Source organism: Dermacentor andersoni, chromosome 9 (assembly GCF_023375885.2).
Source record: "Dermacentor andersoni chromosome 9, qqDerAnde1_hic_scaffold, whole genome shotgun sequence".
Lineage (NCBI taxonomy): Eukaryota > Metazoa > Arthropoda > Arachnida > Ixodida > Ixodidae > Dermacentor > Dermacentor andersoni.
In genome coordinates, this window is record NC_092822.1 from 64,049,912 (window position 1) to 64,062,762 (window position 12,851).

General features: G+C 51.5%; 1 protein-coding gene across 1 annotated transcript in view; it reads left to right on the forward strand.

Annotated features, from left to right (window-relative positions):
• LOC126528584 (uncharacterized) overlaps nt 1–12,851 on the forward strand; it is a 39,144-nt gene continuing 26,293 nt past the window's right edge. The window contains exons 1-4 of the mRNA XM_055069397.1: nt 1–63; nt 2,257–2,580; nt 4,391–4,704; nt 6,036–6,387. Coding sequence (XP_054925372.1) covers nt 1–63; nt 2,257–2,580; nt 4,391–4,704; nt 6,036–6,387 — 1,053 coding nt within the window. The remainder of the gene's footprint in view (nt 64–2,256; nt 2,581–4,390; nt 4,705–6,035; nt 6,388–12,851) is intronic.

Sequence of the window (12,851 nt, forward strand, 5' to 3'; positions counted from 1 at the left end):
ATGGCCGAGGAAGAGGAGGACAGTGCTAACGACGGCTTTGGAGCGGACGTCACCGAACACGACGTAAGAGCTAAGCTGTCCGACTGAAATCACAGCTGTGGGAATCAAAGCGCTGGTATGCATAGTGCCAACGCTTTCGCGTTGTCATAGGGGACGTCGGTGAGGCCTATCGATCAGCTAAGAAAGAGGTCACGCCGGAGCGTACCTATAGTACAGGGAAGATACACAGTCGTTAAGCGTAGGAAAAAATCCGTTTATTGGCACTTTAAGCGTTTACTGACCCCTTGATTAGCACACGCGTGACAACAAGGTATGTGGCTGCGCGGAATGTATTTGAGTGAGCGTGTTCGCTGTTCTATTTGCGTCATCACCTACCATCTGCATCTCCACTTCCTTTGCCTCAGCCTTTACCCGGTGAGAAGACCAGACACACGCTTTTCCGGCCAACCTCTCCCTTCTTTCAGCTCACTAATACGTCCCTCGCGTTTAGGCGTGAATGGCATCTAGGGGAATTTTACAAATGAAACAACGAAACCTAAACTAACTCCTTAAAGAAGGAGTGTGGAGGTAATGGCCCGAAACTGCGCAGCGAGTTATGAGGGACACTGTATTAATCAGTGCTCAGGATTAATTTCGGCATCTGGGGCTCTTTAACCGCGCACTCAAATCTAAGTACACGAGCGTTCTTGCATTGCGTCCCCATCTAAATGCAACCGCTGCGGCAGAGAGTATAGAATCCGCGACATCCTGCTCGCCACCAGAGCGCCATAGACCCTGAGCAACCGCGGCTGTGGCGCACGGCAACCATGTAGTCGCATATGGCTCTAATACGGAAATCATCCCTTGAGAAAAGCTCGTATCGGATGTGGAAAACAGTCCTCGACAGCGCTGAAGCGATTTCATCGCCAGATACCCGTTGGAGGAAAAAATTTCACCTTTTGGAGAAACGCCGCTGTCACTTCGTTTTTTTTTTATATATCCCGTATTTTACTCCTTCATTAATGCGTTCTTTTATATGTCGTCGTCGTCGTCGTCGTCTTCCTCGTCCTCTCGAAACATTGCTCGAGCTAACAGGGGGGACTGACCACGCTGGGTTGATTCAAAAGTGCACCCAAGCAAATGTTAAAATGGGTAAAGGCGAACATTCAAAGTGAAGCATTCGGCCACTAAGTCTAGCGTGTTCCTTCAGGTGTCTTCAAGGGATGTTCTGTGCGCTACAAGCGTACGTATACACTACTTGTCCAAAGTATAAGCGCTACCTTTCCTGCGACCGCCAGGCTGGCTTATAGGCTTTTTAAGGGAGCTTCAGCGGTAAGCCACATATTTCGATGTTCTGGGGCGTGAAAATAACTGTTCCACTCGCCATCCATAGGTCTGAAATGTTAGGAGAGTCACGGGAACCGCACTAAGCAGCCGAACGACATGCATGATGAAAACGTGGATTAGCCCGTATAGTTCGACAAAAGCCGTACTTATACTTATATGTACATATACACGCTATATGTATATACATGTATATGCATGTATCCACATGTATACACATGTATATACATGTATATATATATATATATATATATATATATATATATATATATATATATATATATATATATATATATATATATATATACATACGTACGTTGATCATTGTGTCATTTTCGGGGGGGGGGGGGGACTATACGTTGCAAAGGGGACCGGCACTTCCCAGGCGTTTAAAGCGAAACTTTCTTTGCCTCTTCACACCACTTTGCCAATGCTCTAACTGGTTTCTATTGCTGCCTTGCCGACAACTTGGGCCGCTATGGATATATGCCAGAATAGAAAACTTAAGACACTGGGTATGCGGCGTTGCGTTGGGTCCCAAACAGACAGGCAGTAATACAGGCACGTAGTAAAGGCGGCAACAGAAAATTGAAATCTACAACAGGAAAGCGAAGAAGGAGTCGGACAAAAAGAAAGGAAATAAAATGCTGAGTGTGCAGAAAGTTCAGTGAACATATTCGAGAGAGAGAATCGAGCTAAATACAAGCGAAAAAGGAGAAGTGATGTGATGGCATTTTAGTAAACATCAAACGATGCTTCGCGTATCACCGATTCGCCACATATGCATGCGAATTACCTTTTTCTTTTCCTTCTTCTTCCCTTTTCGTCGGTCCTCTAGACACCTGTGCTTATTTCCTTTTCTCTGGTCGTCTGAAATAATCTTCAACTTGAATTATTCACACTCGGTACCAACTGGGCGAGGGACCCTCGCAGGAAGAGGGCGATCAGCAGCAACCCTGGAACAACGAGTTCCCGCCAGCGACGCGCAACGTTCTGCTCACGGCACGACCTCAAGTGTTCGCCACCTTCCAGCTGCTGACGCTGGTGGCCGTAGCCGCGTACGCCTACTGGAACCCCAAGCCCCGGCGGTTGGCCCTGCAGATGAGCTGCGCCAGCCTGGACTGCTTCAACGTGCAAGCCGAGCTGCACTCCTCCATGGACCTGAGCGCCGAACCGTGCGACGACTTCTACCAGTACGTGTGCGGACACTGGGCCGAGGGCCACCCGCGGTACCAGGACCAGTTCCGCTACCTGGAGGTGAGACCACCAGGGAGCACCGCCGAACGGCTGCAGATTGGTCAAGCGTGCAGACGAAACCTTGCGAGACCTTTATGTCTGTACGAAGGGTGCTTGTTTTGTCCCCGTGGCCAACAGCTTCAACGTTAAAGGCCAACTGCAATGAAATTTCACTTGACTGAATTGGTTATAACCGAGTAGTACGTAACCCTGAATTGATCTTGGCAACGGCTAGTATTTGCATAACTTCTAATTAAGAGCCTCTAAACAGTACCCAAGCAGACGACGCGTGCACCTGGTGGTTAGCAGCTAAGACTTAAGTACCAGCACGTCGCCTCCGAGATTTTTCAACGCAGCGCGGCCATCTGTGGGCGCCGCTTAATTTCAGAGGGCATGCTGAGGAACCGCGCGTTCCAGGTCATGCGTCACTTCCTCCGAGCGTTAATGGTGGTGATGTTTTTAAAGAGAAAGCCTTAAGTGGCTCACGGGTTGAAAAATCCGTTGTCCAGTGTTATCGAAAAACTGATTATCCGGCCTTATGGCACCAAAATCAATGGCACCAAAATTGATGGCGCAACACACGACCATTGGTGGGTTTCGAACCCATGGCCTTTGGTTGGTGTCGAACCTATGACCTTTTAATTAAAGCAAAGTCAATTAAGGCACTGGAACCCGCAAACTTTGGCGGGAGTGGAACCCTCTATTGTTGGTAGGACCTAAATTCAATGTCACCATATTTGATGGTGCCACCATTGATGACTGCACCCACGACCTTTGGTGTCCATTAGGGCAAAGTTAGTAAAGGCACTTTTGATTAATATAGAGTTCTTTAGGCACTCGAACTCATGACCTTTGGTGGGAGTCGAACCCACTTGGCGGTATGGATGAACCGGCCATATCTCCAAGTTGGATTCTAACTGACATCGTGAAGGTCTAGAGTCGAGCCCACGACCTTTGGTGGGAGTCAATCCCATGACCTTTGGTGTTAATTAAGACGAAATTAATTAAGGCACTGGAACACACGGCCGAACATGGCGATATGGGCGAACTGGCCTCTACAAGTTGGATTCCAGTAGACGTCGTGGAGGTCAAGAGTCGAGCCCATGACCTTTGGTGTTAATTAAGACGCAATTAATTAAGGCACTGGAACACACGGCCGAACATGGCGATATGGGAGAACTGGCCTTTCCAAGTTGAATCCCAGTAGACGTCGTGAAGGTCGAGAGTCGAACCCACTACCGTTAGTATCAATTAAGGTGAAGTGATTTAAGGCACACTAAATTAGGATAGCTGCAATTATGGCCCTATAGCCCACGACCTTTCGTGGGAGTCGAGCCCTCGACCTTTGGGGGAAGTCGAACCCTCGACCTTTGGTGGGAGCCGAACCCCAATTGGAGATATATATCTATATATTCTTTAGATTGTTTTTTCTCATTTAAATCCTCTACCTTTTAAAATTATGTATGGCTGTAAGAACCCCGGCTGCATCGCTTCCGTGTTTTCTTCTTGCTTTTTTCGTTCCAGCAATACTGTAAACGTCTCTCGCTTATTTAGACCACTGACCAGTTAACGCTCTTATTGGATTTGAATCCCAGAGCTTTCGCAAGGTCTAAGTCACTGCAGCGCCGCCTGGGCGAATATCTTGGGATGCTATTACAACGTGCCGATTCACCTCCCGACTTGCGCGGCGGCAGACGCGTATACCTCAATAGGATTGTGTGGCGGTGTTCACAAGGAGACTGTTCACAAAGAGACTCCTATCACAGTTCGGATAATGGGCCACATATAGTACGAGGAAAGGGATTCTCTCCCACTTCTCTGCGTGGCTCAGGCGAAGGTGTACATGAAGGCGAACGACAGGCTGCGCGAACGTTTCGAGCACCTGCTGGAGCCGAGCAAGCCGCTGAGCACGTCCGACAAGGCCGTCCTGAGCTACGTGGCCTGCGCCGAGGTGCTGCGCCGGAGCATCGACGCGCCCTGGCTCATCGACAGCTTGCTGTTCATGGGAGAAGACAAGCCGGGTCACTTCCTCGCCACTTCCGGAAGCAAGAACGCTTCGGCCGAGGCGCTCGCCACCCTCGTCTCGCTGGCAATGGACTACGACCTGGACTTGCTGTTCGAGGTCGTCCTCACTCCAGATTCCAAGTACGTCACGCCAGGGACAGAGCGAAAGAGAGGGAGAATGACGTGTACTAAAAAACGGTATGATGTAAGGATTCCTTTCCCGCGATTCTCTACGTTTCTTATCGCCGAACGTTGAAGACCAGCTGATCCCGCCGAAAAAAAAAAAAACGCAGAATGATTGCCGCTCGAACCAGTGACGAAGTTCGAAACGGGATGGAATCGGAAGGAAATCTTTGCATTATTCCTAGCAGGTCCTGCACTAAAGGAACTGACAGCCTGTTGTATTATACGGTGACACTATAAATATTTGCCTCCTGCATAAAATGCTGTAAGCAGGTAACGAAGTTTGGACAAAAGGGAATAACTAAGTATATTTCCTTTCATTGCTGTCCTAGTAACCGTGCTTAATAAGCGAGCAGCAGCTCCTTATTCGACCATATAAAGCTCAGTAAACAAAATATCTGAATCACTTATGGATTGCAGCTAGGCCTCGTTATTTTAACAGAGCAAAGCTATATAGCAGGACGACACGAACGATACCATGTGATCTCGTGAGTCCTGAGTAATAATTTGTTATGCAGCACGGTGGTGGTAAGCAGTAAGCAAAATACGTCCCCCCTCCCCTCTCCCGCTGCCCACCTTGATCCTTGAGAAGAAAGGAGCAGGGGTGCAGACAAAACTATATTTTGCGATTCCCTACCTGAAACCTTGAATTGTCCCCAAGACTTCAAAGAATAGCAGCCCGCAACAAAGGCCACTGTTGAGTGCGCGTGGCAACAGAAGCGTGTGTCTACAGCATCTCCAGAAATTCGAAGTTTTATTGGTTGTAATGAACACAGTCTTGACTAACGTGAAGCAAGTCTTACAATAGAGCGAAACCGTCAATGTAATAGATGGAGTTATTGGCATGTTGCTTCGAGCAACCTCAATAAAGCTTTTCGCGTTATCCTTTCATTTATGTTTGATAAATGCAAAATTACTCTTTAAATATTTTCTCTGTGGCGGCTGCGACAATACTAGCACTTTATAGGACATTTCAAGACAGCAGACTCAGTTTCTGCAGCGTCATAACTTTTCCGCACCTGTCTTCCCCCCGTTGCAAAACACTGTGCCACGACGTGAGACCACGAACTAGACCTGAAGAATGGCACGCAGGTCACTCAAGAAGCGCCGGCTCGGAACTGTCTGACAGTTATTGAACAACTGTTTAACGATTTCCGAAAGCTTGTGTGAAATACGAGTAACCAACGAGAATTTTCGCTTTAATGGCCCAGCAGCACAGCATCCAAACGCGTTGTGATCGACGAAGGTCCCGTGTAAACGCGTGCTTGGCACCTCCATTGTGGCATCAGGTCTCAGGGCCGGAGCGTGGTGAGCGTGGGCCACAGTGCGTCCCTGCTGCGTTGGAAGAGGCACCGGGAGCGCTACCTGACGGCCGAGTCGACGGCTCGCTGCGTGCGCCAGTTCGTGAGCGTGATGACGTGCGACTGCAACCGGGATCCGGGCCTGACGGCCGCGCTGGTCGCCATGGATGCCCAGGTGACCGCCAAGATGGCCGTCTCCGCCGCTACTTCCGCCGGAAGGGGTGCGCGCTTGCGGTTCCGCGACGTTCCTTCCGCCTACGCTGGCGTCTGGCTGCGCGCGGTTCGTGACAACCTGCGGGCGGCGGTTGAGAGTGGCGATGAGGACGACGGAAGCGCCAATGTAAGCGAGCGTCAATGGTACAAACACAGAGGCTCAACCCTTGCGCTGTTCGCAACCCCGTTATCTTATTTGGTCCTGCCCTTTGTGCCGTAATAAGGTTGTAGATGGTCATGTATTTAAGCACACAGCATTTAAGAGCTTACGCATCGGCGTATATGTCTACGCAAGCCAACTTTATTATACTTAAGCTAAGCTTTCGTTGCCTCCCCCCCCCTTCTTTCGGGGCCTGGCTGCCGGCTACTGTCTTGCACGATCGGCTGGTACTGGACATAGCACAAGCGAGCACAGGATATACTGAAAAATAAGGATGCCTGGAGCGGCACGTGATGCGTGGAAATCGCAGATGCGAGCTCCAATACAAACATGCCGTAACCGTCATGCCGCATTCTTCGTCTTGTAATCGCACTCGCTTCATTAAGATCATTCCTTTGTTTACAGGCCGTCGTCGCTGTTGTCATCGCTGCACTGTCATTTCGTTATCATAACGCCGTCGTCGTCATGAGGACGTAATCACGCAGCTCGCTGACATCCCCTAGTCACCATACGGTCGTCATTCGGTCGTCATCCTGACGTCGTTTTCACTGCGTCGTCGACGTACGGTCGTCTTCACGCATTTCTGGTCGTTGCAGCGTCGTCATTTAATCGTCGGTATTCCAGCTTCGCGTTTTCGTTCTCATAACGCCGATGTCATCAAACAATTGTTGTTATTCCCTTGTCGTCAGGCGGTCGTCGACACGTCGTCGTCGCTATTGCAGCGTTGTCACTCCGTTGTCGCGAAACGTCATCATGCCGTCGTGGCCATACCGTTGTGGTCATACCCTCTCCAACATTTCGTCGTCTTTGTCGTCATACTATTGTCGTCATGCGTGGGTTCGGCATGTTCAAATACCCCAAGATTATGTGGAACGAGACGTTTTCTCGTGAAAATGTGTAGAGCTTGGTCGTGTGCTCTATATTCGCATATGGTGAATAAGCAGGATCACTAACCAACGATACCAGGCGGTATCGGCGACACCGGGTCATGTTGTCTACCGACAACAGCGACTCACGTTTCGCAGCTCGTCTGAGTGTTGAGCATTGAGTTTTGCCAAATGGTACATGTGGTACGCTTGCGATTCTGATAGCGATCGAAAGCATGCCCAAACGTTTGGAGCACCTGCGCAAGAGCATGTTTAGATTTTGGACACTCTTGCCTCGAGATAAAGCAATCGCAGATGTCTCACGGAATGTGCACCGCGCCCCTCTAACTTTTCTTCCAACTTAGGTCTCCCAACTGGTTTTCCTTACAACTCTGTGTGTTCCTACACAGCTGCCACTGTGGAAATCTTTAGAGCAAGATACCTGTATTTACTTTGCCCCCATAAGAAGGACACTGTTTACTTTCTTCTACGACGCCGAAGAAGCGCCAGGCTCTCCCGACGCTCGCAGTCCAGTCGTAGTGAACGAGCACTGTAATATCATGCAATGCAGCGATGGCTGAAAGGCACCTTTGGGCTTGTGGGTGATTGCTCATTCGACACAATAAAGACATCTGACGAGAGATATTAAATCGCTTAAGCCTCATATGGTACGCAGTCAGACGTCCACCTGCATTTGCTAGGCGCCTAGATGATCACATATTACAACTGAAAACGAAAGCAGAACTTTCCATTTTTAACTATCGTGCCCCAAACCTGACGCTGATGACACTAGTGCGATGTCATGGATCTCACATAATATTGACACGTGTACTTATCTTTATCGGGCGACCACGTTTCGCCACCTAACAAATGTAATCGCACAGCGCGGGACGCGCCTGCATGTATCCGAAATTTCTGGAAAATTATCGATACTTCTACCCGGCTATCTGTTGTCGCCGAACGTTGTGTTATCTGATTTCATCGCGTGACGCGAATGGTGTAGAACTTTGTGGAAGGCACGCGGGTCCGAACGATTAGTCTGGAACATTCGACGACTGCTGTATAAAAGCCGACGCGCTTGACCCACTGATCAGATTTTCGACGATCGCCGACTGTATTCGCCGCTTTCGTTGTGCTATAAGTGTAGCCTGTTTTGTGGGCACAGGTTCGCCCAATAAAATCTAGTTTTGCCTTTCGCAGTATTGCCACTGTGTTCTTAACGTCACCACCACGTGACATCTGGTGGAGGTGCTTGTGCGTTCATGTACCGAACGCCCCCGCAAAGCCACGATCCAAGCCCGAAGCCCGAGGACAGAACCAACATCGCCCAAGACCAGCGTGCTAGCCGCAGACTGCAAGGACTGCCCCCAGAGCACGGACTTCTACCTGAGACGACAAAGAAGATCGTGGTCAAGACAACCCCAATGTCTGCCCCAGCGTCCCCCGTTATCCTACAACAACCTCGGGACCCACCAACCTTCCATGGAGCAGCGACTGAAGACCCGGAATCATGGCTGGAGACCTACGAACGCATCGCGACGTTCGACAACTGGGACTCCGACGACAAGCTGCGGCATGTCTACTTCGCCTTAGAAGACGCCGCCAGAACTTGGTTTGAGAACAGGGAATCGACCTTGACAACGTGGGACCTGTTCCGTAGCGGCTTCCTGCTCACCTTTACAAGCGTCGTGCGCAAGGAAAGGGCTGAAGCTATGCTGGACGCCCGAGTGCAGCTACCAAACGAGAACGTTGCCATCTTTACGGAAGAAATGAGCCGCCTATTCCGCCACGCCGACCCGGAAATGTCCGAGGAAAAGAAAGTCCGCCTACTGATGCGTGGAGTAAAGGAGGAACTTTTCGCCGGGATGGTAAGAAGCCCACCGAAGACCGTCGAAGAGTTTCTTCGTGAGGCGAAGAACATTGAGAAGACACTCGAGATCCGAAACCGGCAATTCGAGCGCCGCACGAACTTTACAAACTACGCCGGGGTTCAATCACTTGCTACCGACGATCTACGCGAGACTATCAGAGCAGTCGTACGAGAGGAGCTTCAGAAGATCTTCCCGTCGTCGCAGCCTCAAGTGGCCTCGATCGCTGACATCGTCAAAGATGAGGTTCAGCGGTCGCTTGGAGTTCCGGAGGTGCAACCTCAATTACCGCAACCCCAGCCCGAAGCGATGACCTACGCCGCCGTCGTACGCCGTCAAGGTCCTCCTCCACGACCGCGCCAGGGCCCTGTAACGCCAAAATTGCGTCGTCCACCACCGCCGCCGCCAGCACGCCCACCCGTCGCCCAGCGCAGCTACGCGAGGAAGACGGACATTTGGCGAGCCCCCGACCACCGCCCGCTCTGCTACCACTGCGGCGAAGCCGGCCATGTATACCGCCGATGCCCATACCGCAACCTGGGATTGCGAGGGTTCGCCGTCGATGCACCGCGCCCTCGGGAAGGTGAATGCCCTCGTGACATCGCCGACTACCTCCCCGCTACTCAGTGGAGCTCTCGACGACCATCGCGTTCGCCATCACCAGGCCGCTACCTCTCGCCGCAGCGCCGACCATACACTGGCCCAGCCCGGGGCCGGTCAGCGAGCTCATATCCGGAAAACTAAAAGCAGCAACCGATGGAGGTGCGGTTGCTGTTCGTCGAACTGACGAAGACCCTCCGCCGCCGCCGAAGACGCCGAAGAAACCATCTCGACGACATAATAACGACACGCCGCCGTCCCGAGGAAGTCAGGAAGCCAAGACTACACCGACGAAAGACGACTTGACGACGCGACGTACCAGCTTCAGTTCAACACGACGCAGCCGTGATCCGACGCCAAGACCCAACTGCAACGCAAGACAAAGAACCACCGACCTCGACGTGCTTCTAGACGGCCACGCAGTCACCGCCTTAGTCGACACAGGCGCCGATTACTCAGTCATGAGTGGACACATCGCTGTCCAGTTGAAGAAGGTTAAGACTGCATGGGAAGGCCCTCAAATTCGGACCGCTGGAGGACACCTGATTACGCCGACAGGAATGTGCACGGCAAGAATTACCATCCACGACCGGACTTACCCTGTCACCTTCGTTATCCTCCAACAGTGTTCACGAGACGTCATTCTCGGCATGGACTTCCTCAACCAACACGGCGCAGTCATCGACCTGAAGTCGAAGTCAATAACGCTGTCGGAAGATCATACGATACCGCCGGAGAGCCCTCGTACTCACCACGCCTTGAGTGTGCTCGAACATCAAGTGAGCATCCCGCCTCGCTCCAGCATTTTTATTTCGGTCGGCACCGAAACACCCGCTGACGTAGAAGGCGTCATCGAAGGCGACCAACGTCTACTGCTAGACCGTTAAATTTGCGTCGCAAGAGGGATCGCTCCACTGCACGGAGGACACACGAAAGTGTTGCTGACAGACTTCAGCCAGGAGTTCAAGCACATCAACAAGGGCACGACGATCGCATACATCGAGGAAATTCTGGAAAGCAGCAATGCGTATGTCCTCTAGGATTCTGCCGCATCTACCCCGACGACCGTAGTTCCCGAGCCAGACTTCGACATAAATCCAAGTCTCCCCACGATTAAGCAACAACAGCTCAGAAGTCTACTTCGACGATACAAAGAGTGCTTTTCGACGTCATCAAGGATTCGACGAACCCCAGTCGCAAAGCATTGCATAATAACCGAAGAGGGCGCTCGACCTCTCCGCCAGAGCCCATAACGAGTTTCGACGCGAGAACGTGAAGCTATAAGGCACCAAGTCGACGAAATGCTGCGCGACGACATCATCCAGCCGTCCAAAAGCCCGTGGGAATCTCCTGTAGTCTTGGTGAAAAAAAAGGACGGAACCCTGCGTTTCTGCGTCGATTATCGTCGTCCGAACAAGATCACGAAGAAGGACGTATACCCCCTCCCACGGATAGACGACGCACTAGATCGGCTCTGCAACGCTAAATACTTCTCGTCAATGGACCTCAAGTCTGGCTATTGGCAAATAGAAGTCGACGAAAGAGATCGCGAAAAGACGGCCTTCGTCACCCCAGACGGCCTCTACGAGTTCAAGGTTATGCCATTCGGAGTGTGCTCGGCGCCTGCAACGTTCCAGCGCGTGATGGACACAGTTTTAGCAGGATTGAAGTGGCAGACCTGTCTCGTTTACTTGGATGACGTCGTCGTCTTCGCCGGAAATTTCGACGATCACCTGAGGCGGCTTGCGATAGTACTAGAGGCCATCAAGTCATCAGGGCTTACTCTGAAGCCGGAAAAGTGTCGATTCGCTTACGATGAGCTTTTGTTCCTAGGCCACGTCATCAGCAAATCAGGAGTACGCCCCGACCCACAGAAGACAGCTGCCATCGCAAAGTTCCCGCAGCCAACCGACAAGAAGGCAGTGCGCAGATTCCTTGGCATGTGTGCCTACTATAGGCGCTCTGTCAAGGACTTTTCACGCATCGCGGAGCCGCTAACACATCTAACCAAATGTGATGTCGAGTTCAAGTGGGAAACGCCGCAGGCCAAGGCATTTCAAGAACTCAAACGACTCATGCAGTCGCCGCCGGTACTTGCACACTTCGACGAGGACGCCGATACCGAAATCCACACTGACGCCAGTAGCCTAGGCCTTGGTGCCGTCCTAGTCCAGAGGAAAGAAGGACTTGAAGGGTGATATCGTATGCTAGCCGGTCGCTGTCAAAAGCGGAAAGCAATTATTCTATGACTGAAAAGGAATGCCTCGCCATCATTCGGGCTACAGCTAAATTCCGCCCTTACCTCTATGGCAGGCCATTCAAAGTCGTCAGCGACCACCACGCGTTGTGTTGGCTAGCTAACTTAAAGGACCCTTCAGGACGGCTGGCGCGGTGGAGCCTCAGACTACAAGAATATGACGTCACGGTAATATACAAGACCGGAAGAAAACACTCTGACGCCGACTGCTTATCACGCGCCCCCATCGATCCCCCGCCGCAAGACGACGAGGACGACGACGCCTTCCTTGGGACAATAAGCGCGGAAGACTTCACTAAACAGCAACGAGCAGACCCGGAGCTAAAAGGCCTCGTCGAGTATTTGGAAGGGAACACCGACGTTGTCCCTAGGGTATTTAAGCGTGGGTTGTCTTCGTTCATGCTACAAAACAACGTGCTCGTGAAGAACTTCTCACCAGTCCGCGCCAGCTACCTTCTTGCTGTACCGTCAGCGCTGCGTCCAGAAATACTGCACGCCCTACACGACGATGCAACCGCTGGGCACCTCGGGTTCTCCCGGACGCTGTCGCGAATACAGGAAAGGTATTACTGGCCGCGTCTGACCGCCGACGTCGCCCGTTACGTCAAGACATGCCGAGACTGTCAACGACGCAAGACACCACCGACAAGGCCAGCAGGATTACTACAGCCGATCGAACCTCCTCGCCGACCATTCCAGCAGATTGGGATAGATTTGTTGGGGCCGTTTCCGATGTCAACATCCGGGAATAAGTGGATCGTCGTGGCGACAGACTATCTCACCCGCTTTGCTGAAACTAAAGCTCTACCAAAAAGCAGCTCAGCCGAAGTGGCGAAATTT